Source organism: Protopterus annectens, chromosome 9.part0, assembly GCF_019279795.1.
Source record: "Protopterus annectens isolate FY-2018-M chromosome 9.part0, PAN1.0, whole genome shotgun sequence".
In the NCBI taxonomy this organism is placed as follows: Eukaryota; Metazoa; Chordata; order Ceratodontiformes; family Protopteridae; genus Protopterus; species Protopterus annectens.
The window spans coordinates 1,526,597,285-1,526,624,479 of NC_056743.1; the positions used below are offsets into that span (position 1 = coordinate 1,526,597,285).

The 27,195-nt window shown below is 42.7% G+C and overlaps 2 protein-coding genes across 4 annotated transcripts in view; one reads left to right on the forward strand and one right to left on the reverse strand.

The window, feature by feature from the left end:
- Positions 1-6,971, reverse strand: part of PPP1R10 (protein phosphatase 1 regulatory subunit 10) — a 357,506-nt gene extending 350,535 nt beyond the window's left edge. For 2 of the 3 annotated variants that reach the window (XM_044084477.1, XM_044084478.1), the window contains exons 1-2: positions 6,610-6,971; positions 6,183-6,468 (exon numbers count right to left, since the gene is read on the reverse strand). The gene's annotated coding sequence lies outside the window, so the exon portion shown is untranslated. The remainder of the gene's footprint in view (positions 1-6,182; positions 6,469-6,609) is intronic. The other variant, XM_044084479.1, reaches the window with a different exon arrangement.
- A 123-nt stretch (positions 6,972-7,094) lies between these two features.
- Positions 7,095-27,195, forward strand: part of MRPS18B (mitochondrial ribosomal protein S18B) — a 1,103,590-nt gene continuing 1,083,489 nt past the window's right edge. Inside the window, exon 1 of the mRNA XM_044084480.1 lies at positions 7,095-7,299. Coding sequence (XP_043940415.1) covers positions 7,219-7,299 — 81 coding nt within the window. The 5' untranslated portion in view covers positions 7,095-7,218. The remainder of the gene's footprint in view (positions 7,300-27,195) is intronic.

The following is a 27,195-nucleotide window of genomic DNA, read 5'->3' on the forward strand; positions in this document are numbered from 1 at the left end:
CAGCTGCTACTAGCACCCGAATCATGCAAGAGCTAATTAAGCAAGTTACACTACCCCCAGAAATTAACCCAATTAAAAGGACTCACTTGCAGACTAATGCAGGTCCCATAAACTATGCAAAGGGAGAAAAAAAATAGTCATCCACTTTTTAGTAAAACCACTGAATATATACTGTCAGAAATTTTAACCCCCACTGTAAAGAACCCCCCTGTAACTTCTTAATCACAACCTACAGTCTATCCCAACTTTGGAGTGATGCCAAGTCTCCATAACAGAATTTTAACTGCAAGAACCACAAAAATGACAAAAGACAACACACCAAGCGAGAACAGAGGGTTTAGGGTTAACAGTCTTGTTCCTGCAAACAGTTAAAGATCTGGTCACACAATAACAAAAAAGGTCAGATCCATGAAGGCTGAATATGAAGTGCTGCTGACAAGAGTACATCTTGGCCTATTCTTGGATGCAATTTGCAAAACCTGCTTATTGCTTTATTATACAGACCAGAAGAGACTGATCTTTTTTTTTTGGGGGGGGGGGGGACACCTCACAGCCACTAATTTGTCAAAATAAGGGGGGGGAACAACTCACAGCCACTAATTTGTCAAAATAAACCGTAATGCAACCCATTTAAAAAAAGAAGGTGTATGCTGCAGGTTAAGCCAGTAAATGTGTTAAAGTAGCTATAATAGCAAGTTTCAGCCAGAGTATGAGAATCTACAGCTCTATACCTCATTCACATCTTAAGTAAAATGCCTGAAAACCCAGTCTCCCCTAATGGTGCAGTACAGCTGCACTCGAGCCTTAAAAATCTCAACATTGCATGATCTCATCCGAGCTTGCTGACAATGCTTTCTTTCAACACTTCACACAGGAAAAACTCTGAATACACTGCCACAAGAACATTAAAAATAAATTATATACTAAACCATGCATTAAGACATTAATGTAGCCAAACACTATTACAACCCCTGTAAGGCAAAGATTTAACTCACATCACAGCACCTTTTTGCTAACTTTTAAACATGCATAGCTCCTTATGACATCATATTCCTGACACTGTATTCCTTACACGACTGGCCCATTAACAGGCAGCACATGAATGGGCAAGACATAGCAGACAAAATTACAAAGACTATAACTCTAGGGAAACACTGCAGTGGATATTTTGACCACTGTTTTAATACATGTTCATACTCATTCATATACTGAGTAAGCTAAATCATTTACTGAGGGTCATAGTGTTTATTTGTTTATGTAAAGGGCTAAACAGAAAATAAAGTGTCCCATGTATAATGATTTTCACTGAGAAATAGGTTTGCTTGCTAGTAATCAAGACATGCATCATTTACTTTTGTATATTAACATTTCCAAACCCAGCTAACTTATGAATTTATAGCCAACGGGTGAAATTTTACAGAAAACTCATTGATACTAGCACAAATTTCACACTTTGATATTGAGTGCCATTCATATGGTTAGTAATGCATTTAGGCATCATATTTAATGTTACCTATTCAAAAGATAAAAAAATGCAACAATAATTTTGGGTCACCATGTAAAGGCTCAAGTCGCCTACAAAAAAGTGCTGCAGACCCCTTATATATGTAGGTTCCAGTTATACAAGATAAGGAAGTTTCTTCCTTTTTCTTCAAAATTCAAAAAATATGTGCTGCTCTGCATTAAAATACACCACAGCATTGATTTATGACTCAGTATCCAAGAATGTCGGCTACTGCAGAGAGCACTTTTGCTGAACAGTGTGTTCTTTAAGCTGAACAGAAAATGCTCAGGAAACTAAGGATGTGGGTATGCCGCTCAGGATACGACTTCACAGGAGAAAACAGGGATACAAACATGCATGCAAACACACACCAGTCAAAATCTACAGTGCTTGGATTCATTATCATCAAGGTGGAAGAAAAGGAAACTGCATTACACTGTTTAGAAATGGGTGTGTGGCATGGGGGAAAATAAAATCCCAGTGAAGTAGGTGTTAACAGTAGAGTACAAAAAATTAATTTTAACTTTTACTTATGTTCTTTAACAAAGACAGGCACACAGGCTCTCCTCTGAAGCAAACCAAAAGGAAAGGCTTGCTAAACTGATGTCCACCCATTTACTTCACTGCAAGAACAAAGGCAAAATTTAGCCTCACTGGATATATACTAGCATTTAATTATAGCCAGTTTACAACATAATACACGGCATGCAAAATTAATGCAGTGGCCAAGTCAGTGCCATCTTATCGCAGCACAGTATTATGAAATTTCCATATTTCCTATGTTTATTTACAATACATCTAATTTATGGGTCTCAACATTACAGTGCATGTAAACTTCGCATTAGCGCAGGCTTAAACTACAAAACATTAGCCCCCCCCCCCCAAACTCAACTGGTTATCATGACAGCACCCCCCAAAAGAACCAAATCAAGGTCTTTTGCAAAGATATAAAAGAAATTGCACTGCTCAAAATGACCCCCCCCCAAAGGAAAGAATATGTGGCAGTGAGCAGCTGTAATGGCAGCCCAATCTCTTGCTTCTGAACTGCTCATACCTCAGAAACTTATGTAGGATTCCACCAAACAGAAAATACTACTTAAGAGTTGTGTTAGCGTTTTATATTAGCAAAATGGAAGTTGTGGAACTAGCCTAGTACTGCCCCCCCACTAGAAACTGAACCTGAATATCTAGCTGAAAGGTACAGAGGACGATCCAAAGCAGTTGAGGTTTTGTGGCAGGGGGAGCCACAGTTAAAAAGCATTACCACAAACAGAATTGTGTAAAATAAAGTGAGGGCACTAATTGCAACCAAATCGGAACAAAGAGACAAGTTCAGTGACCATAGCCACACACACAATCAGTGGAAGCTTACAGCCATCTACAAGGTCTTTTTCAACAGTGTTCAACTTTCCAGTTATCATGGAATGTGGTGATGCTATCACTAGGGGGAATGATAGCATCCAAACACCACGAAAGCAAAAACAGATCATATGAAGCTGCAAATGTGCAATAATTTGATAAAGATATGAAAAAAAAAAAACGCAGCCAGTGGCTCTGGATACAGCAAAATGCAATACCCGCACCTCTGATGATTCAGTACATGAGAAGTAATGGCAATAAAAAGTTAAAACTAAAGGTTCTGTGATGTTTTATACAACTATGGATCAGAAATGTCTGTATTCATCCTACTGTCAAGCTAGACAGACACATTGTAAAACTTCATAAATTGGCAGTTAGTGGAAAGGATTAGAATTATAAACCCTTACAAAATCTGTTTCCTATAGCCCAAAACTTGAGCCCCACAACCTTCCTTTACCTGTTGTGTGACCATACTTAACTACACAGTATTCACGTCCTGACTGAGAATGCCCTGCTTAAACAAAAAAACTTACTTCTACACAGCCATGTATTAATCATGCCCCCTTCCCCCGCCAAAAAAGTACATTACCACTAACAGAATTTACAGTTGCTCTGCTTTTTCACCTGCATTTAACTCCACCTGCACTACAGACATGGGAGGGAGAAAGAATCAAATCTTTGTAATCATACCATATAAACTAAAACTTCTCTTCTGCTCTAGCAATTTACGTGTCAGGGGTGCTCATGAAAAGAAAACCTGGCTTGGTGCAACTACTAGTTTTAGAAATGTCCATTTGTTTACCAAAATGCCTACAAAGACGGTACATGGTAGAACCCAGAAGAAAAAGATCCAGCTAAGGAACGCAGAGAAACGCAGCTGAATGTTGGATCTTTACTTCCAAGATTCCACTGAACTGCATTCGCAGTTAACAAGTGTAAATGGCCGTTTTCCTCAGAGTAGGGTGGCACAATGTCAGGGTAATCCTACGGGCTAGGTTTTTAAAGGACCCAGAGCCATTAGCCTAGTACACCACCCATGAACCTGCAAGACTCCGTGCCCAAAACACCTCCCTGGCAGCTTCTGTCCTATACAACCATCTTGCTTTTCAGGGAAAATGACGGAGCAAGTCATGAAAAACTAAAGAGGGTAAGCAATCTGGATCCACCTCCCACTCTTAACAGCAGTAACCTATGCCTTAAGGGTAACATATACATATTTTGGGGGTAATAAACCAAACACCATTTCTTTCAGAAATAACGCACTCGAGAAACTCCACACAAGGATAAGATGCAAGTTTCAGGCAGTTTGTGCGTTAGGCAACGGTGGAGCGGGACCACAACCTGTGCCCCTGTAGCTGTGAAGTTGAGGCAAAATACCCAATCCTCACCGCTAATGTAAATTACTTCAACCTTTCTGTAAATACACATAATGTACATATACACACATGGGAAAAATTATAAACCACCACCCTTAACAAGAGGCTAAGACAGTGCTGCAGAAAGCATTGCCAAGCGATATCCAGTCTTGGGACTACCTCTGACCAGCATACACTACAGGCAGTGTACTCATTTTGGAAATACCCTTTTTTGCTCGTCTGCAATGAAGAACAGGAATAACCTACAATTAAAATACACGAGAAGTTGCTTTAGTCTTTGATTTTGCCTGCAATGTTCTTGAGAGCACTCTGTAAAAAGCGCATCGATTTAAGAGACTGCCCACCCAACTAAACACATTTGAAAATTCATTACCAAGGAAATCAGTCATATGGTGTGTCAAAATGAAGTTAGCCCCCTCCCCATATTCAAAATCATACTTGGGGATGCTTTACATGACAGCAGGCAAATTTCAGCTGAACGAATTCCAACCCAATTAGCTTCATTCTAACTTCGCATGGCTTCAGGTACAAACTTAAGCGCGTCATTCCAATATAGTGCGTTGAAGTCAGTAATCGGTTGCATCACAGGCTATTTACTTATCAGTGATATTTTGGAAATAAACATCAAGCTGAATCTACTAGGCAAAAGGGACAGACTACGCGTAATACAGCCACGTGCATGTCTTGTGTTGTATCTTTTTACTGCATAGTTTAAATATACACAATGTAAGGTTTAAATGACTTTCACTTGTCAGTCAACCGAGATGGTGCTACTTGCACTGAGGATTAAAATGGGAATATTAAATAACCCCCCTCCTCCCATAACATCAGGCAACATACTTCTGTAATTATCCCAATACATATAAACACATTTTAGTAGCTTATGCCCATCTTCGGCCCGTGTATAGCATTCATACAACTCTTGAGTCAGTGACTTTCCTTGTCAGGTGCAAGGAACACGTCATTCCAAACTGGAAATCTGATTAAATATTCGGATTACGTTGGTAAGTACAATTCATCACTGCAGTATTGAAGGTGCAGCTCTGCTACTGCCGTATTAACATATATGCAGCTTAAATTGGAGTGTTATACGGACACACAGTGATAAAAACTACTACCCAAGATAAAATAGGTTTCTGTAGAGGAATTCAAACCTACAAAAAAGAACAGAAAGGAGGAGCTTAACCTTGGCATCCTCTTTTGATGACGTTCAAGTTGGCAGCTCGCCAACTCTTCTTCCTATAATAGATTAAGTGTGCCACCATTTTGTGGACAGGCCAGGACAGCAGAAGCCGAAAAGAAGCTTTGTATATAGAACATTTTTTTTTACCTAAACCCTTAGTAAGATCCGTAATGGCAGTGCAAAAGTGAAGCTACAGAGAAAAAACACATTTGGGTATGCTATACAAACTCCAGGGCTTCTTCTTCATACAAGGCGTCCGCCATCTTGCAGCCCATAACTGAAAAAAGGAAGTGTTAATAATTCTCGCCATATAAACGTCGAGAATACAAATGCTGTATTGCTTATCAGAATGAAAATTATGTATACCAGTAACCTTTCCAATGAAATACATCTGAATACAGTTTTTCGCTTCACCTATACCAAAATTAAAAAAAGAACATTCCATCTGCAAATTGTGAACACTGCACATTTCCACTTTCTCCCCCGCAATCTTTATCTACAGATTGCTTATATTCATGGAATTGATTTATGTTCACCCCCAAAAACATGTCTCGCACCGCGAGCGGCAGCGCTTTATCTCATTCTAGCACTACCAACTCACGACTGCGAGCTCATTCATAGAAGACCAACGGATACGGCCCCTGGCTACTTGGGAGTAACGTACAAGACAGACAGGGTAAAGCCGTAGCCGCTACTCAAACACACGGGGAGTTTATTATGTTTGGTTGCGCTCTATTTTTGGTTGAAAATCGACACTTACTATCCAAATCTCTTCTCTGGCGCCTCGGGAATTTTTATGTGGTTTTAAAACACACACAATTGACTTTGGTTATAGAAAATCGTTCATGGCTGAAAAAAACACTAATTGTGATTTGAAGAAAAAGGTAGGTGGCTTTCTCAGGGCTCCTGAGCTAGGGCACAAAGACGTGCTGCTCGCAAAGCTTGGGCTCTCCAGTACCGAGGCTTCTTCAAAAAAAAGCAATGAACTACAAAATGGCGCGTCGTTAATTCTTCATCTAATCCCTTCTTTGTACGAAGCTATCAACCTAAAAAAAACACAAAACAAAAAAATATATATTAAATATTATAGCAAGTAACAATAAAACAACAAAAAAAAATCCACCTCACCAAAAAAATTAAAAAAAATTGTTATAAAGGATAAGTAAATATTCAGAATGCATACCAACCTGTGTTTAGATCCAGAAATGGCGACAGTCACGGAGACAGAAGCTTATATATTGCGATGACGTCAGCATGAGATCATAACATGTTAGTCCCTAAACTACAGGGTGTGGCCAGTGTATCTTCGAAATAACCATTTTCCCCTGAGAAAATACATTAAATCGTATTTTGAAATTGCATTTGTGAATAAAGCAAATTACCAAAACTGATTATTTCAAGATACATGTCTAGTAAAGAAAGAGACTTGGGGAGGTCAACTACAACGGGAACGCGCAGATACAACAATGCGCATTACAGAATAGAAATATTAACGATTACTATTTTGAACTCTGAAAACTACTTTTTAGTGGTTGTCTGTGTCCTCTGTTATATTCTGTCATTGTCTGACACTATGACTTTTTAAAATATTCATTTATATTAATATCGTAAGTTCGGCCAACACGTGATTTTTTTATATAAAAATGAGCACGCCCTCTATTGTACTGCCTTTTTTTTTTTTTTTTTACTGTGTTGATCACGTAGCACACGTACACATTATTTTCTCTGTTCCTTTGCACAAAAGTGAAAGAAAACGGGTAGCTCGCAGTTTGTGGCCTTTAAAAACTATTGCGAGGATGGCCAACGTTGTTAGACTTAGTATGCGAGTATTTGCTCTGTCCACGGCGCAAACGGTTAGATGCCTGCGGCTTGGCAAGGTATCTCTATTTTTTTAGTGTCACGTTTTGGCGATTTACATCGCATGTTAAAAAGTGTTTTTTTTTTTCATTTACTGCCTTGGTGTAGGCATGGATTTTCATTTACATTTATACTAAGCGTGGTGAAAATATTTGGTAATAGAACGTCAGTGAAAAGAAATCTTAAGTATTAATATTTAAATACACAGTTTTACATATTTTTTTAACCCGATCCCATCTCTCAACGTTGTAACAGAATGCACAAGTCCAGATATACCTATTAATCTCGCGGTGCAAGAAGTCTGGACAACGCCTAACATAGTGGGGGGGGGGGAGTCGTAGGGGGTCATCATCATTTTCTTTTGGCTGTTCCTGTTAGGGGTCGCCATAGCGGATTATCTGTTTCCATTTCTTCCTGTCCTCTGCATCTTGCTCTGTCACACCAACCACCTGCATGTCCTCACTGGCCACATCCATAAACCTTATCTTAGGCCGCCTTCTTTTCCTGTTACCTTCATACTCAGCATCCCTCCTCAGCACATGTCCAAACCAAAGTAATCTTGCCTCTCTGGCTTTGTCTCCAGACTGGACTGACCCTCTTATATACTAATTCCTGATCCTGTCCACCCTTGTCACACCTAGTGCCAGGAATGGCCTTAGGTCAACTGGTGCCCTAGCCAAAAAGGCTCCATTGCTGCCCCCCCCCCACCCCCACACACACACACACACCTTGTGCCCCCATCCTGGTCTACCTACACCAAATAAATACTGGAAAAGCATCCCTGCTAGAGTGGCGCCCTAGGCGGCTACCTAGTTGGCCAATGCCTAAGGCCGGCTATGCCTAGTGCAAATCTTAACATCTTTAACTCTACCACATCCAGCTCTAACTCCTGCCTTTTTGTCAATGCCACTGTCACTAACCCATATAACATAGACCTTCCCTTTCACTCTTACTGGTACTCGTCTGTCACAAATCTGTCTGTCACTATAACTTCCTTGGACCTGGATGCCATACCCTTACTTATAAGTTGGGCAGTATAATTTTTTCTTTTACTATCTTAGATACATGTCGGTCAGAGACCAGATTGCAGTCTATGTATGTTCTCAGACTCCTTACTACTGGGTTGACTCATAGGGATATTTTATCAATGAAGTAATTAATTTGGGTTGACAGTTTCCCAAAAGGCATTATAATGCATTTTTTGGCATTGAGTTTTAGGTCTTGGCTCTAGCATCAGTCATTTGTCTGTATTAAACCCTCTTGCAAGATGTTGGTGTCTTGGGGCAAATCTGTAATAGCTCCCAATTTGCAGTCATCTGTCAACTTGGTGAGCCAAAGCCCTTGAAAGTTAGTCTTGATTTCCAAGAAGTAGATGCCAAACAGGAGTAGACTGAGCACAAAGTCCTGGGGAGATCCGCGGGGGAATGGTTTCTTGGTGGAGCTGGTCTCGCCAATCCTGATTTCTTTGGGTCCTGTTTGTGAGCTAGCCGACGATCCAGGGAGTTATGTAAGATTTATGCCTTCCTCAGTGAGCATTTCATTAGTGCTTGAGTTGGGGTATTGTATCAAATGCCTTTGCTAGATCAGAATATGCAGTATACTCTGTTTCACCCTTGTCCATTACCTTGGTGACCCTCTCAGAGAGGTCTACCAAGTTACGTAGGCATGACCTTCCCATAACAAAGCCAAATTGGGATGGGTGGGTCTAGTGTCTGCATGTTACCAGTGCCCTTGTTTATCATTTCCATCATAATTCATTCCATGGCTTTGCATGTTAGGCTTGATGTGTCTGTAGTTCCCCTGTGTCTGTTGATGGTCCATACTTGTGGAGAGGAATGACTGTTGCAGTCCTCTATTCATTAGGAATGTAGCCTAGTTCAGGGTTGTAGTTGGAGTGACTCAAGTGGTCCTGATAGGTCATATGTTTGACTGATCAGGAGGCAACCAGGGATGTTGTGTGGACCCATGGAGCTGGTGTTCCTGGCTTTAGCAAGTGTTGCCAGCACCTGGTCCTTGCTAATAGTTGGGTTAGTGTGTTGGCGGGAATTTCATCTGGTGGAGCTTGAGGGGGAGTGGGGGGTGAAGTTTGAGTTGAATTTATCTGCCAGTGGATTTGCTGTGTCACCCTGATTGGTAAAGGTGGTACTGTTCATCACCCTGCTGTGTGTTGCCTTTAAGATTCCATACGTAACTGAAGAAGGCCTTATGATTGTCCTTTGCCTACCAGAATATCCTGACCTTGTTGGACTTAGACATCTTAATTTTTTGCTTAGTTGTATAAGAGACACTTGCCTTTAAAGGAATTGCTTCTTCTGATTTTTTGGCCATATTTTTTTTTTATTATACACCCTGTTTAGATGAGGATCCCACCTGTTGGGTTTATTGTTAGTGCTTGTTTTGATTTTACTTTTGGTAGTTACAGCAGTCTCTATGCAGTTATTGACATGTTTGTGTAGAGATTCTAAGTAATTGTGTATAGGTAGCTGTGGTCTCTGGGTTAGGTTTAGCTTTGAAGTTTGATAGACTGTCACTAAATTGGATGTAGTTTGCCATAGACTAGTTTTTAACAGTTACTGATTTAGCTGGCTTTTCTGGGTTTTTATTTCAAAAGCGACACTTTGTGACCTGACCTCAGTAGTGGGGAAGTGACACAGGAGGTGCAACCCTCTCCAGTGTTGGTATGTACCCGATACAGTATGTTTGATCCTTTGATTGGAGCATGCAGTATCTGTTGCAAAGTGTTTGTATTAATAAAGTCCAGTGTAATTTTCTTATAGAGGAGAAGTTAAAGTCGCTCATGAATAGGGTGTTTGGTTGGATGGTGATCACTGCTAGTAGGTGTAGGTATAGCTAAGAGTCGTGAGACTGTAGGGGGCAGATATGGTGACCTCTAGCTAGCCATGATATAATGATGGACCTTGTCTGTGGTGGCTTGCACGTGGATGAGTTCCATTGTGTCATCCTGTTTAACAACCTGTAGTTAACATTTGTTGCTGAAGTAGCCTGAGACACATCCACCTTTAGTCTCAAGCTGTGCTGTTGTTGGTGTAAATGTGTGGAAGGCTATGTAGCCTTCCACTGCTAGAGTACTTTCTACAGCTTTAAACCAAGTCTTGGTCATAGCACTGATGTCTATCTTCTCCAGTGTGAGGAGGGCCTGAAGGGTTTGGAGTTTTTTTTAGGCTGCTGACATTGAGCAGTGTGAAGAGTGGGTAAAGATAGATGAAGGCTAGACAGAATTTTGCCGATAATTCTGTCATTTGTAAATATGAATGTAAAGTACAGGCTTGTTGTCTTAAATGTAAAAAAATACTGTTACATGTGGACCTGCAAAAATGTGACAACAGTGCACTCTACTGACCAAAGTAAAGCATGTGGTGACCCTTTGATCTAGATGAAGGGTCTAGATGAAGGAATTCTTGCTATTGTTTTAACCAAGAGTTAAATTGCTAGATTTAAATATGCAAATGTATTTTTATTGCTCTGCTTCCTGACCAGCTACAAGATAACAAAAAGAGATGTTAAGAATGTAAATGCAGTTTCTGTTAGCCTGGGAACCCAGGGAAGTGTGAAGAATGATGTAATGTGTAGACTGGGAACCCCAAGAAAGTGTGAAGAATGATGTAATGTGAATCAGAACTGCAATTACAATTTAAAGAGAGAGAACCAGAGATTATTAAGCATTTTTGTCTTTACCATCCAACTCATAGCACTGTCTTGCTTATATGCAAGTTATCTTAGACTTGTGTTTTCTTTTAGAAATAGCTAGAAACTAGAAGATTAGACTGTGTTTTTCTGTGATGTCAGAACTGTGCTACTGAATTATTTTAATTATTTCTCTGTGATCTCTTGACTAGCACTGTGTAGTAGGAAGTATTGTCTTGTGTTTTTATTATTAAATATTTTAAAACCTTTCAACTGTAGCTGGTTTGTGTAGAGATAATTTAAGCTGTAGAGTATATTGCATATTTATAGTGATTACTGTACCAAATCACTTTAATGAGCCTTGACTGTTTAGTTATACTACCAATTGGATAATAATATTGCACAGTAGTAATTGGACACCCTTTTATAAGGGCCTTTGAGTAGCTGATAAATATTAGTTGGGTAGTGGCAGGCAGTACTACCGTATAATCTGGGTAATAGGGGCACAGCTGGAGAACCTGTGCCAGCCTTTGTCAGGAGTGTCTGTGTGGTTGTATAAACTCTTATCTCAAAGTGTGTGTGTGTCAGCTACTTGGACAGGGACACGAAGCACTGGTTGGACAGAGAGGGTGCTGGAAGTTTTAGCTTGCCCAGCTAGGCTGAGAGCTGGACCCTATAGTTGTGCCAGTGGGGAGTCTTATTGGGGAACCTGGAGAGCAAGGGAGCGACCATCCCTGGACAGACTGTGATCTCTGTGTGCTCTTAAGGGAAATTGCACTTTGTGTTTATTTGTTATCCTTTCCTTCATATATGAGACACCCTCACTGGTGTCAGTGGTGAGGATTGAGGTTCCTTGATTGCTGGGCCAGGGCATGGGAGTCACAAGCAGTAACACCTTAAGGTTGCTTGGAGACAGTAGTTTGTCTTTTTGGCATTGCCTAAAAAAGGCTCTAAGCAGTGGATAAAGTTTTAGCCAAGATCCGAAAGCCCAATGGGGGACAGGTGCAGCCCATCTTTGGCAAAGCAGTGTGGTCTGTTGACAATGTCCTTTCATGCTGACAGATACTGGGTCCCCCTGGTGTGAAACCAGAAACTAAACCAAGTATTAAAATCGGTCGTTTATGTTCATACTGTGACATCATCTTTGGTGAGGGTAGAATACGGCTCAGTGTAAGTTTTGTACCTATCTGTGACATGTATTCTGATAGATTTATTATGTCTCTTTTCAAATAGTCCACTGAGGTATGTCGTGGTTCATTTACACCCACATGTAATATGGTATTATCATATTGGTACCTGGGATGCAGTGACTTGAGTGTGTCAGTGATATTGTGGATCCTGGCTGCAGATAGGCAACTAACTGTTCTCTTCTCTCTGTCTAACCTGGTGAGTGAGGCATCTGTGTGTCGCACAATGGAGCCCTCAATGACAAGAATATTAGGTAAAGTTATATAATTGCTTTATGGACTTTGTTCTTGGGGCTCCTTGGATGTAGGCTTATGTTAGATGTTTAGTGTTGCTTTTGGTGTGTGATTCAGTGATTGTGGAGGAGCAATGGTGTCGTTAGATGGCTTTGGAGATTTTTGAGATTTGGGAAAGTTTATTTCAAGTGCTTCAGCATAAGCTAATCGGAATGTGTGGTAAGTGGTGTGTGTGAGTATTCCTGACAGCCTTATTTGTATGTGAGATTTTTGCCTTCAAGGAAGTTGTATATTCACAGTTTTCGTATATTATGTTATTTTCTTTAATGATTAACTGGTTAAATGAGAACATGAGGCAATTGCTACATTGCCTTAGGATGCCCAAATCTACCAAGCATGCCACCGAGACATTTGGGAATTTACATTTCCATGTTGTCTGGTTACCAGATGAGAAATTGGAATATCCTGGATTGTGTTTATTAGGAATCTTTTCGTGTGTTATATTTTGTTTGAGTTTCTGTGCTTTGATACAGCATTGTCCTGAATTTGATTCATTAGAAATCTTTTTTTTTGTAGCGTGCACCATTATTGCATTATACATCTCTGTATCCTATATTACTTTGTCTATAGAATGCATATTGCATGTAAATTGCTGTATCTGTCTCATGGAGCTTTTCTACCCAGGCCTCCTCTGTGAAGGGGTTCTCTGCTAAGCTGGACATTTCCAGTAAACCAGTGCAAATAGTAAGTAAATATGCTTACCAACGGTTCTGAATTGCCCGCTTACAGCTATCAAGAAAAAGGCCACCACAATAATTCCAGTGGGAGAAACACTGGAAAACTAATAATATATCCAACACGACATTGCACAAACTGTCTCTTATACTTTGAGTATGCAATAACATGGGGTTATATTCCAAAGGTTTAAACTTCTTTTTAGACATGATTCAAATTCATTTTTTGTACAAATTTTTTAAGACTCAAAAGAGTGTTGGCGACATCTGCTCATCTACCAGGAACAAAATTAAAACCAAATTCAAGGAAACTAACCTGTTCCGTAGATAGTTTAAAGCTAGAAAGTTTATATATTTTAGTCTTACACATATTTAATTGTCCATTGATGATTCTGAGTAAGTTTTCTCCCTCACTCTTGTTGTCCGACTCCGTTGTGGTTTCTCCTCCTAACTGTCATCTTTATTATGTTGATTAAGTTTACATATCTAAATAGAAATGTTAGTAGCAGTGATGTTTAATGTTTAGATAACTATTAAGAAAATTATTTGAGTCCATCAGCTGAAAGTATGTAGATTAAAAACTTAACACAGGAAGATGCTAATGGTGCATCTTTAGAGGTCTGGTATATTGTTTGATCTGATGTTGTCCATTTGCATTCATTCCTCAACTAATGGGATCGTTTCACTAGCTTGTGGCCACCAATAAACTCGAGCTCCTTCCCTACCCACAATACACTACCCTTAACATCCCCCAGATCTTGTTTGCCGCTTCAGTGTTTAGACAGACATGGTTGCCTTCAGCTCTCGAGTTTTCAGTGTAAGATAAGTTATTTTTTCATACTTCTTTCTAAAAACTTCTACAAAATTATTTCTTTGATATTTTATCTTCATTTTTCATCTTAAGTTGTTTCTTCTGTGCTCTTTCTTACACTTTCAGTATAAAGCCTTTCTACCATCATTGGTAGACCTAACTCCTTCCCTTTACAGAGATTACACTACATTCTACATTGCATCTTGGGGCAATGTAGAAATTGCCTCATGTACACAGACAATCCTCTCCCCTTACCATCCAACACTACAACCTGTGAGAGATGCATTTATCTAGCCAAACTGGAGGTAAAGCTCTCTCCAATCAGGACTGAACTTGACAGTCAAGAGGAGAAGGTAAACACTTGCACCACACCACATTCATCACATAGTCTCACTAAATCTACACCATCAAAATCCACACGTAGTAACACAAAAACATTTGCGAAGGCTCTCAATAATAATCTGTCTAAGCAACAGAGACCTCCAAAGCAGAAACGCAAGCAACCTCCATCCCCCAACACAACCCAAATGACACATAGCCCGCAGACTCAGTGTGCCACTCAACCATAGCCAATAAGGCAAAACAACGTACCCAACACACTAGTTATAGGTGACTCTGTAGTCAGGCAGACTGATGCACCACTCACCAGGCTAAACAAGGAGAAGGTTACTGTCAGCTGCCAGTCTGGTGCCAGGATCCGCTACATAACCCACGCACTCAGGTCACTCCAAAACAAGTACAAATATGAGACTGTCATTGTCCATGTGGTGTGAACAACCTGAGACGTACCTCCCTGGACTACATGAAAAGAGACATGGAAGAGCTCTCCAATCTTGTAGCCCAGGTAGGTATGACCCTAGCCCTGAGTAGCATTCTGCCATCACCCAGAATGATGCCGCAGTACAAGGACAAAATGATTGACTTCAGCAATTGGCTAAGCTTCTGGTGCCATTCTAAAGGGATCCAGTATCTGTCTGCCTGGGATGACATGGTCGACAGACCACGATGCTTTGCCAGAGATGGCTTGCACCTGTCACCCCTGGGATTCCGGATACTGGCTAAGGTTCTTGCCTCCCCTATAGTGCCTTTTTTAGGCAAGGTTCAAATGACAAATTCACCACTGTAACAGGAACAGGCAAGCAAAAACTGAGGGTGATGCTACTCAATGCTAAAAGTCTAAATCTCAAAATGCACTCACTCGAGGCACTCCTTAAAATGGAGAACATCGATATCTGTGCAGTGACTGAGACCTGTTCAAGGCTCCAGAGAGCACCCCTGCACTACCAGGCTATAACTCATGCCAAACTTTTCGGCCATGTAACCTGGACCGGAACACCAAAGGCAGAGGTGTGTCCATATTCAATAAGGATATCCACACCTCCAGGCTAGTTGCACAGCATAATGCAGCCGAGGTTATCCAAGTGCAACTAACTCTGGGCAAAACTCCAATCCAAATTGTAGCTTGCTACAGATCACCCACCATGCCCCAGGATTCCCACTCCTCTTTTCTTGATGTACTGGAAAATATTGGGGTTCAACCAAACACCCTAATAATGGGCGATTTCAACTACCCCACCATTAACTGGGAAAACTACTCATGTACCAACTCCTTCGCTCAACGCTTTCTGGAATTCATAAACTCCAATGCCCTGGATCAACTTATCCACACCTCCACCAGGGGCAACAATATCTTAGATCTAGTCATTACCAACATGAGTGACCGGTGTTCCACACCTGAAGTCAATGCCTCATTGGTCTGATCCGACCATAAGCTAATTACCCTAGATATCCACATCCTGCCCCCACCCCCCATTAAGGAAACCATGGTAAAAAAGTTCTCCAAAACCAACTTCATGCTTCTTAAGACAGAAGTGGCGAACATCATGACACCCATGCAGATGGACAGTACAGTTACGACTACTGAATCGTACACAATTGCACTTTATAAGCACTTACATGCGTGCATGGATCGTGCTATCCCAGACAGAACCAAGACGCTATCCTCCAAAAAAAAGGAAGCCAATCTGGTGGTCTCCTGTCATAAACAGACTGTACAACAGAAGGAAGAAACTGCTGCAAAAGAGAGTAAAATCCCATGAGTGGAGGAGCTCCCTGGTCAGCCTCAGTAAGAAGCTGCGATCCCTGATAAAATCCTCCAAAGCTAGTTACGAAAACAAAATCGCCACTGATTCTAAAGACAACCACAAAGCATTCTATAACTATGTCAATAATCTCAATGGCAACACTCAGATCTGCTCTGAGTTACAGCACAATGGCACTAAATATACAGACCCAACTGATATTGCCAACATCTTGGCAAGTAGGTTCAGTGCTAACTTTCACCCCCTAAAGAGCCCATCTCTATACCGGAAGAATGCAAAGTTCCTGTAATCACGGCTGCACAGGTAAAAACCACACTCTGCAAAGCCAAGAACACAGCATTCATGGGACCAGACACCATCCCAGGCTGCGTTCTACATGAACTACAGAACGAACTGGTACCCCACCTAAGTACCATGTTCAATCATAGCCACACCTCAGGCTTTGTGCCTTCTGAATGGTGCACAGCGAAGGTTATCCCACTCCACAAGGGGGGAGCCACCACGGACCCTGGGAACTACTGCCCCATTAGCTTGATGAGCCTGGTTTGCAAGGCCATGGAACGTATCATCATGGAACTTTGGTAATCTCCAAACTCTGGACCCCACTCAGTTTGGGTTTGTAAAAGGCAGATCATGTCTCCTAAACCTGATAGACTTCTTTGAAGCAGTCACCAAGCCGTAGACAATGGTAAGGTGGTTCACACAGCCTATCTAGATCTTGCTGTCTGGAATTATAGATAAACTCACTAAACTAGGTATAAATCCCTATGTCACAAGATGGGTTGCCAACTGGCTCACTGACAGAACCCACACTGTGAAAGTAGCAGACTCCAAATCCAACCTCAGACCAGTGACAAGTGGAGTACCACAGGGTTCAGTCCTGGGTCCTCTCCTGTTTGGTATCTACTTCTCTGAAGTACAGGCTAACACAGGAGGTCTTTAGCTAATGAAGTTCACAAATGACTGCAAACTAGGAGCCATAATCAAAATTCCTAACGATGTGGACATCCTACAAAAGGGCCTCACTGAGACCGATGCCTGGTGTCAAAGCTATGGCCTCAAGCTCAGTGCCAAAAAGTGCATTGTCATCCCCTTTGGTAAAAACTCTGTACCCATGAACTGCAACATAGGCGGTAGTATACTTAACACTGAAAGTATGATAAGAGACCTCGGGACACAGGTGCACAGCAGTCTTTCCTTTGATAATCACATCGCCACAGTAGTCAGGAAATCCTTCTACGTGGCACACCTCATCACAAAAGATTTCTCATCCAGAAAAAAAGAGGTCATTGTTCTCCTCTACTCATCACTCATTAGACCCATTATAGAGTACAACGCCCCTTTTGGTATGTACCTCACAAGACATCTGCAACGACTGGAAAGGCCGCAGAAATACCTCACAAAGAGGATTACCAGCCTCAAACAGATGCCCTACGCAGATAGTCTCAAAAAACTCCAGCTTTACTCCGTCGCATATCGCCTACTCAAGAGGTGATCTCTGTCTAACATACAAAGCTATGTCAAACCCAGAACTGTTGGACATGCTCCACTTAAAGAAATCCCAATCCCTCCGAGCTACACGCTCTAGGGACCTAAACCTTGTCACCACAATAAACAGAACATGCTGGAGGGATAGATTCCTGTCCCAGAGACTTCCCATACTCTGGAATAAAGTACCCATCTATATTAAACAAAGCTCCTCATTAGCACTCTTCAAGAAAAATCTTGATGATTGGAAGGGAAATAGTAAATTCACCCCAGGGATCACCTCTGTGGCTCTGCTCGACAGTGGCACAGGAAAATCATTTTCTTGGGTGGCAAAAGCCAGGGTACCTTTTTGGCTGGGCTTGTATAGGCCCCAGGGCCGATAGCCTAGTACCTACCTTTGAACATGTAAAATGGTAATTACCATTGTTTTTTTCTTTTTCTTTTCAAGTTTTTCCTTGTAGTTTTTAAATACCATTGTTGGTATTTTTTTCTTTTCTACCTATTACAAAAAGTATACTTTAATTTTTCCCTCTTAACTACAAAAATGTCTGAGAAAGGTCCAGCAGGTTTTAAAAAAAATGTGACAAGTGTGTGTACAAGTTGCCTTTCTCTGATGTCCACAATCTTTGTGTGTATTGTTTAGGGCCAGAGCACTTACTACAAGAGTGCAGCATTTGTTGTGGGTTCAACCCCCTTGCTTTAGCAGACAGGAAAAATAAGCTGATTTTAAAAGGATTACTGTCATCTTCTGTTTCTGAAGCCATTGCTGGGGTTCAGTCCCCCAAACTTAGATCTAAAGACCCGTCAAAATGGTCTAAGCCCTTAGATTCTCCAACCTCTACCTCTTCTGAACCAAGAAGAAAGAAAAAAAAAACTGGATTCAAAGTCAAGTCCGATCCGACCATCATTGGGTCCAACCACTCGTACTTAGCATCTTACATCCATGGAGCTGACCAAACATATTTCAGATCCTAAATCCTGAGATCCGAAGCCTTTACCAAGGACTACCTATTCATCAAGCCTGGATCCGCTTCCTTCTAGGGTGTCCTTTCCCTTTTTAGAGAGGCACTCAAAATTGCCATCCCTGGTATTATCTCGTTCCTCCAGGAGTCTCACTGAAGCAAATGTGGAAAGGATGATATTTTCATGGAGCAAATTCAGAAGGGAGTTCTCACCGTTCCTACTCCTTTGGGTCAGGAAGTCCTTCCATCTACTGCTCCACCGATTTATAGCTCATTCTCTAATTCATCCTTCTCTGCTCCGGCAGGTCAGACAGGTCCTTCCCCCTCAGATCCACCCTCTACTTCTCAGATGACTTTGCACTCTGATCCTCAACTTTCTGCCCCACAGCGACAGCCAGCCCAAAGCTTCCAGTCTACCCAGCAGGGTATTTTGATCTCTTCTGCTACTTCAGCCAACCATCCCACAGAGGAAGTCCCTAGGAAGAGAAAGTGCAAAAGGAGGCACTTGGACTCTCCTCAGGAGTCAGTCATTGAAGATACTGAATTTTGATGTAGGGGAGGGGTCCCCAACATCACCACCTGATGATGTCTCATTTGGAGACATTCTTGAGAGCCTAAAGCAAAAGGGTAGTTGGTCTTCCCAAAGCCCTTCTCTTGAGGCATCAGTATTTCTGGAAACATTTGGTACTGGTCTGTCTACCTCCTGGGTTAGTCTGCCAGCCGATAAACTTACTGATTTAATCTCCAAGTGGGCGTGGAAGGAACCTGACACAATTGAGCCAATCCCTAAGAGACCAGACAGGATTCTGGTTCCACCTGTAGGCCAGGAATATTGGAGTAAAGGGGTTCCAGTAGATGCCATGGTTGTGGTGGCAGCTACAAAAAAGAATCTTGCTGAACAAAGTTCACTATCCATCCTCCTAATAGAGAATCAAGGATGAGATACAGATTTGGGTAGCACATATATGCTTCAGTGACATTTGCATTTAGATCTATGAACCATTTAGCACATTTTACTAGGCTACATAGAAATCTGATTAAAGAGTTATCCAAATCTCTTTATGGAACTGGAACTGTGGTCTCAGTTGGTTACTCTACAAGCTGTATCCAGGTCATCCTTGAGGCTTATGTCGCACTCTGTAGAAGGTGCCTCAGCAGCTGCAGGTTCAGGCATTGCCATCAGGAGGCATGCCTGGCTGCACCTGTGTGATTTTGCGGAGTCCTTCAAGTCATCATTTGTCAATGCTCCTTTGACTACATTTCTTTATTTGGCCTCCATGGTAAGGGACACACTCTCCAGGTGCGAGAAAGATTGAAAGACCCTCTCCGCAGTGGGCATGCATTTTCTGACCCCAAAGGACCTTTTTCAGGACAAAAAGGGGAGGTCTAAAAATGTGGTTCAGAAAATCTCAGGGTCCTTTCCAGAACACATATGGAGGTAGTTCACCCAGAAGCGGGGGGGGGGGCAATTAATGGAAGACAACACCCCCATGGCAGAGGAGGCTTACAAAACGGGGTCTAGAGATTCTTTTTCTGACGTGCTCTTTCATTACTCCTGAATGGTGGACCAATTGCCTGCTTTTGGAGACAATCTGGGGTGCGTTATCTGCACCTGAGAGCCTGGCTAAGTATAGTAAAAGACATTTGTGTGCAGAGAATTATTTCCAGAGGTTATTTAATTCCCTTTTCCCTACTCCTTCCATTATCTAGAAAAATTCCCAATGTTCCACCCATTCAGTGGAAAGAAGCATCAGAAATCCAAAAGCTGCTAGAAAAAGAGTCATCCAAGAGGTCCCGCCAGAACAGATAGAATTTGGAACTTACTCAAAGATTCTTTTTAGTGCCAAAGAAAATGGGACTGGAGACTTATTTTGGATATCAGTGTACTGAGCAAGTCAGTTCAACACACGAAGTTCCAGATGATCATGTTTCAGTCCATTCTGCTCTTTCTGGGCAAGGGCAACTGGATATACTTATAGTACTCACCCTGAAGATCTATCACATAAAGATAAACAGACAATCCAGAAGGTTCTTAAGCTTCTGGCTGGGAGCCAGTCACTGTCAGTTCAGAGCAGTGCCCTTTGGCGTCTCCACAGACCCCAGGGTGTTCACCAAGTGCTTGGCAGTGGTTGCAGCTCACATGAGCCTGCAAGGATTCCGGGTGTTTCCATATTTAGACGACTGGCTCATTACAGCTCCGACCAGGCATCTAGGTAGAAGCTCGTGGTCAGGTGCTGCAGACCTTGTTCGCATCTGGGAATAACCATAGATTACAACAAGTCTTATCTGCAACCAACCTAGACTTTGGAATTCATAGGAACAGTGTTCAACGCAGTTTCTATGGTAGCTTCTCTTCCTCTATTGAGAGTACAAACAATAAGGACACAGGTCAGTAAAATAATTTGAAGTACCAGAATTTCACCCCAATTGAATTCTGCAAGCCCTGGATTCAGTCAGTGGCAGTAATTTTAGTCCCTTTAGTAAGATTCCACATGAGAATTCTTCAGTGGATTCTAGCAACAAAATGGTCAGTGCTTTTCTCAGCCCATGTCTGCGAAGATTAGAATAACCCAGGTATGCAAACAACACTTTTCCTGGTGGATGCAGTCAGAACAGCTGTTAGAAGGTTGTTCTTTCATCCTTCCTCAGCCCAAGGCCATAGTGACTACAGACTCTTCCCAGATTGGGTGGGGGGGCACTTCCTGGGGAAAACAGTCCAAGGCACTTGGTCCCCTGTAGAGGCCAACCTGCATATCAGTGTTCTGGAGATGAGTGGTGCTGTTAGCATTTCAGCCATTCCAGGACTCTCTTCCTCTTTGGACATTTTCAGTCCAAACAGACAACATTTCAGTAGTCTGGTACATTGACAAGCAAGGAAGGAACCAAATCTTATCTCCTGTGTCAAGAAGCCCTCGGAGTATGGCAATGGGTGATACCTTTCAACCACTTTCTAATAACAATGCATATTCCGGAGAAGTCCAGTGTGATAACAGACAAACTGAGCAGGGCCCATGTACTACCTCATGAGTGGTCTCTCAACAACAAAGTGACTGAAATGATTTTCAGCCAGTGGGGCCAGCTGTGCTGCGATCTTTTTGCATCTCCCCTAAACAACAAGTGCAGCAGCTTCTTTGCCCTGATTTCCCCCCACTGGGGGAATCACCTAGGGATGCACTGCTCGATAATTGGTCCCTGGTCTTCAGTGTACTTCTTCTCCAACTCCCCTAATTCCCAAATTTCTTCAGAAAGCAGCCTGGTTGAAGAGCAAAGCCATCCACCTAGCACGTTACTGACGTTGGCAGATTTGGTTCCCCTACTTTTGGCCTCCTCTACTGTACCTATCTTGGATTCTGAATCCAATTCCAGATCTTCTGTCTCACCCGACAGACATGGATCATCCAGATTTCTCAAATCTGAAACTAACAGAGTGGTTTCTGGTTTCTTCAATTCCTTTAATAGCCAGGCTACCAATGCTTTCTTCCCCTGTTCGTTCCATACTTTTATCTTCCCATAAACCTTCCACTAGGAAACTGTACAGGAGTAAATGGTTTGTTTATTGGGCAGAACAGAATCAGATAGACCTCTTCTCAACTGTTATTCATTCTGTTCTAGAATTTTTTAGCGAGTTTATTTAACAAGGTTGCTAGTTCATCAATTGTTAAAGTTCAACTCACAGCAATTTCTTAACTTTCATATGGGATTTAAAAATTCTTCCTTGGCTTCTTCTAAATTGTGCAAAGCATTTTTGAAAGGTACTGTTCTGCCAAGTCTCCCGTATAAAGACCCCATGCTACCATGGGAGTTAAATTTGGTACTACAGGCCTTAATAGATTATTACTTTGAACCTGCAGATACATGTAATCTTAACTTTTTAACCTGGAAAACTGTCTTTTTAGTAGCAATTACATCTGCTAGAAGAATTTCAGAACTTCAAGCGTTATCTTCTAAGCCCCCGTATTTGATTTTTTTCATAAAGGTAGGGTCACATTAACTTGTATTTTTCCCACAGTATACAAATAAAGAGGAATATATGCTGCACTTACTGGATGTTCATAGACAGTTATGTTTCTACCTAGACGGAACAAAACAGATCAGTTACTTGTTTCCTTTGCAGATAATAAATTGGGTGAATCTGTTACAAAAGTAACTTTAGCTAGATGGCTGACAAATTACATTTCCTTTATCTATAACAAATTATTGGTTTTGGAAAGGGGAGATTCAAAGGTTCATTCAACCAGATCTGTAGCAACTTCTGCTGTATTCCAGACTTATAGCTTCTATGGGCAATATATGTACAGCTGCAACTTGGTCAAATCCTCATACCTTTATCACCTATTACAAACTAGATTTGGTCTAGAGGGGAAGAGCAGCCTTTGGCTCAACCATACTCAGGGAATATCCTTCCTTAGAGTCCACCCAAGAATTTAAGTGGCTGGAGACTCTGTCCAGTTAGTTGAGGAATGGATGAAATGGACAACTTCAGATAAAGAAGATATGTACTTGCCATAAAGTTCCATCTGTGTTGTCTGTTTTCATTCTTCCTCAACTCCCCACCCCCCGCCATATTTCATAACTGACTTCTGGAGGAATGAGGTACTTCACAACACCTGTATCCTTTTGTATTGAACTCCAGTTATGGTATTTCTTTTATAGACTTCCTGTCAAGCTGCAAACAAGATCTGAGGGATGTTAGGGGGATGGTGCATTATGGGCAGGGAAGGAGCTCGAGAGTTTGTTGGTGGCCACAATCTAGTAAAATGGCTGAGTCTGATCTGAGGATCCGATCCCATTACTTGAGGAAGAATGGGAATGGACAACACAGATGAACATTATGGTAAGTACATAACTTCTTTTTTCATCTCATCTTGACATAGTTACATTTTTATTGGATGTACGCTAGCTATAATTTCTTTCTCCACTGACAAGTTGAAATTATATGCAAGAAATGTGAAGCTTGGGCTGCCTTCACATAAGCAACAGTTAACTTTGTTCTCAGAATTCTAAATAAGTATTAAAAGTTGTATGGTAATAATTCATGCAGAATTTAGAAATCTAATTATCAACAGCAAAGTAGTACACCTTTATGTGCAATCTCGTCATACTAAAGAGAACAGGATTCCAGCATGCTTAGAATGCTATTTTCTTAACTTTATTGGAGGTTAAAATAAAATGGTAACATTTTTGCCATCCTGGTGGCATAGAGGGATAAAGCCCTGGCTATGATCCAGGTGACCTGGGTTTTTGATTTAGTGGCCCAGTCAACTGATGAAACAGTAGGGAAAGGATGGGCTTATCTGCCCTGGGTGGAAGGGTGCTCATTGGTGACACTTCTAAGGGGAGGGGTTGCCCCCATAGTCAGTGAGGATGGGGAGTAGAGAAAGGGAGTGGGTAGGGCATATAAAAATGAACCGCACTGGTTAGAAGCACACACAGCCAATCCCCCATAATGTCCTTGGGCTCCACAACTGTCCCCAACATTACTGGAGTAGCTTGGGCAGTAAGAAGATGGCTGGTACACCCAGCATGGATGTGGGGTACTGGGGCCCTGGTTGGTAGGATGAATTCTGTAGGGACCAAAAAGAAAAATAGTAAGTTTTTTCACAGCTGTTGGATAGGAGACAGCACTGTTATACAGGTAATTTAGGTTCATATTTCACAAAAGTGTGTATCATTTTAATGTACACTTTTGTTTTTCCTTGATTGGTATTATTTCTTATCCTCCACATTGTGATTTGATGCTAGTGTTAGGTTGAGTCTAGCTGACCTAAGTGTGGGGTACCCAGCCACCAGGTGCTTACCCACCTCTAGGCCTTGCTGCATGAGTAGTCCCTGGTGTCATAAGAGTGCAGCTTGTCACCAGGGCTGAAGTGAGTCTCTTCGTTCATTTATTCCTGTATTTATGCATGTATGTGCTTATTACATTTGTTGACTGGTGGAAGCCTGGCTGTGCACAAAGGCCCCTTTTCAGTGGAGGCCTGGCGTGAATATGCAGTACAGTCAAAATCTTTAGATTTGAAGTAGTTTACTTCATTTGATCTTCAACCTGTGGGTATCGGATCCATATCAGATCTGAGCCGGCAATCTCACTAGTATCTGCTCCGAACTTCAAGCTCCTCCCCTTACCCATAATACACCACCACTACCTTCCATCCCCCAGATCTCATTTGCCGCGGCTAGCCATAAGCATCGTTTATTCTGAGCTCCGAGTCTGTGAGTTGGGTTATTTTGGTATTTTAGTGTTTTTGAGTGTAGTATTGTCAGTGGAGGTTCCCTCTCTTCCTCCCCTCGCTGGTGCTTCCAGTTTTAAGCTTTTTGTGTAGTTTTAGGTAGGTAGTTAGTTTAGTGTATAGATGTCTTCCCCTCCCTCAGCGTTGTGTGTGCTTTCTGAGAGTGCAGTGAGTGGGTGTGTTTAGAGAACTAGTCTTTGTCTCTATTTTGCCTGTGTTTAGAGAACTAGCTGTTCTTTCTATATTGGCTTTGAGATTTCTAAAAAATCTTGAGTTGGGACATGGCTGATCCTAAGCCAGTCTTTAAGAGGTGCACTGAGTGTGGCCACAAATTGTCACCCGCTGATGGCCACACTCTTTGTGTGATGTGTTTGGTTGTAGCCAGTTTGAGTACTGATTGTGCTATTTGTGCGAGTTTCAACCTGTGCGTCATTAAGGATAGATGGGCCAAGTTAGTCTTGAAAGGCCTTTTACCTACTACGGAGGTGGCTGGCTCTTCTATTGCTTCGGTCACAACAGTTGCTGTGGCTGCCTCTCCTTCCTCTCTTGTTTCTTACTTCTCCTCCTTCCTAGGCTGGGACTCACCCTTCCACTTCTAAGCCTGCAGAAGCGGAGCGCAGAAAAGGCATAGAGAGCACCGGACGGAGAAACAAAAGAGGTGTCCTGACCTTTCAGCTCCATCAGGAGCTCCTGCCAAGAGTCATTCTAGGCACTGTGACTCCCCTCTGCTCCGGTCTCCCAGATTTCCCCTGAGCCGGAGGAACCACGACCGCCATCTAGGGCCTCTGTTTCTCCGTGGCCTTGTCTTGGTCCACCCGCAGCCTTTCCGAAGTCAACATGGATAAAATGATGCGGAGGTTCATTCGGACACAAATCCAGATGTGAGTCTTGCCAACCCCCCCCCTTCCTCTGGGGGGGGCTCGCTTTTTTTCTTCACTCCAATTTCTCCTTCTCTGATCCGACCTCTGGGTTCAGAGTATATGGATCCGAGGATGGCCTTAGTCAGGGGGTCAGCACCGACAGTACCTGTCTCCTTGATGCCGGCAGCTGCCTGGATCGCGTCTGATCCGACTAGTTCGAATCCGAGTGGCTCTCTGAGCTTGAGCCTGGGTGTAGGAGCCGAGGGAATGGAACTTTTTTCCATCGGCTCTGACGTTGTCGGATCAAGTCCCCCCCCCCCCTCGGAGCTCCATCCACTTTGGGCCTGGCTGCAATTCTTGCTTCAGATCCAGGGAGAGTGGTTTCCTTATTGGTGGCCCAGGAAGCTTGTTCGACATGGTAGAAAGGGTTCTCTCCACTGGATCAAGACCCTTGACTATTTATTCGGACTCCAGCCTGACTCCCTCTGCTTTGTGTGTGAATCCCATCATTTTACCTGAGGGACAGCCCGTGCTCAAGGAGCCCCAGGCAGTTCCCCCTGAGGAACAAGTGGATTGCGAATTCCCCCCGGAGAGCCCACTGGAGACGTACCTCGCAAGCATGCGTGCAAGAGGAGCCACTTGGACTCCCCGAGTCCCTCACCGAGGACACAGATTTGGATGACGGGGAAGGTTCCCCAGATCACCTCCTCGAGGGTGTCTCCTTTGGAGACATCATGGAAATCCTACGCCACCGGGGAGGTTGGTCCACCCCAAAACCTTCCTCGGACGAATCCATGTTCCTGGAGGCTTTCGACATGGACGCATCTACTTCCTGGGTGTCCCCTCCCGCAGATCCCCTGGTGGACTTGGTCACTTCACGGGCTTGGAATGAGCCGGACACCGTGGAACCAATCCCCAAACGCCCAGACAAAATTTTGAGACTTCCTCTGACAGACTAGTGTGGAATAAAGGGTCCCCTGTAGACGCTATGGTGGTAGTATCAGCCACCAAAAAGAACTAGCACAGGAGAGTTCCTCGGTTCATCCACTGACCGAGAGTCTAGGATGATGGACCGCCTATGGAAGTGAGTTTATGCATCTGGGCGCTGAACTATCTGGCCCACGTTACTAGACTACAGTGCGACCTGGTCAAGGAACTGTCTGAGTCTCCCCCAAAGTCCATGTCGCAGGAGGACAGAGACACGTTCTCCATGAGGATGGCCACTTTGACAGCGGTTTCCATCACGTCCATGCGACTCCTCTCACATGCTACTGAAGAAACAGCTAGGGCAGCTGGGTCTGGCGTGTCCATGAGGCGTAACGCCTGGCTTAGATTATGTCAGTTCACAGAACCTTTCAAGGGGTCTTTTGTGAATGCCCCTTATGACGGTTCTACCCTTTTTGGTAAGACCGTCCGAGACACCTTGGTCCAGAGTGAGAAAGACGAGAAGACACTGTCTGCCGTCAGAATCCACTTATCGAACCCTCAAAGATCCTTTTCCTGGAATCAGCGAGGGCAAAAGCAGATGTGGTTCCGGAAGTCTCAGTATTCCTGGGACGCTCGGGGCTCTTCTTCCCCTAGAAGCAGAGGGGGATGGGATAGACGCTGGGCCAGAGGCAGAGGGGGTCCGAGGAATTTTGGGTCTCGAGAACCATTCTCGGACAGG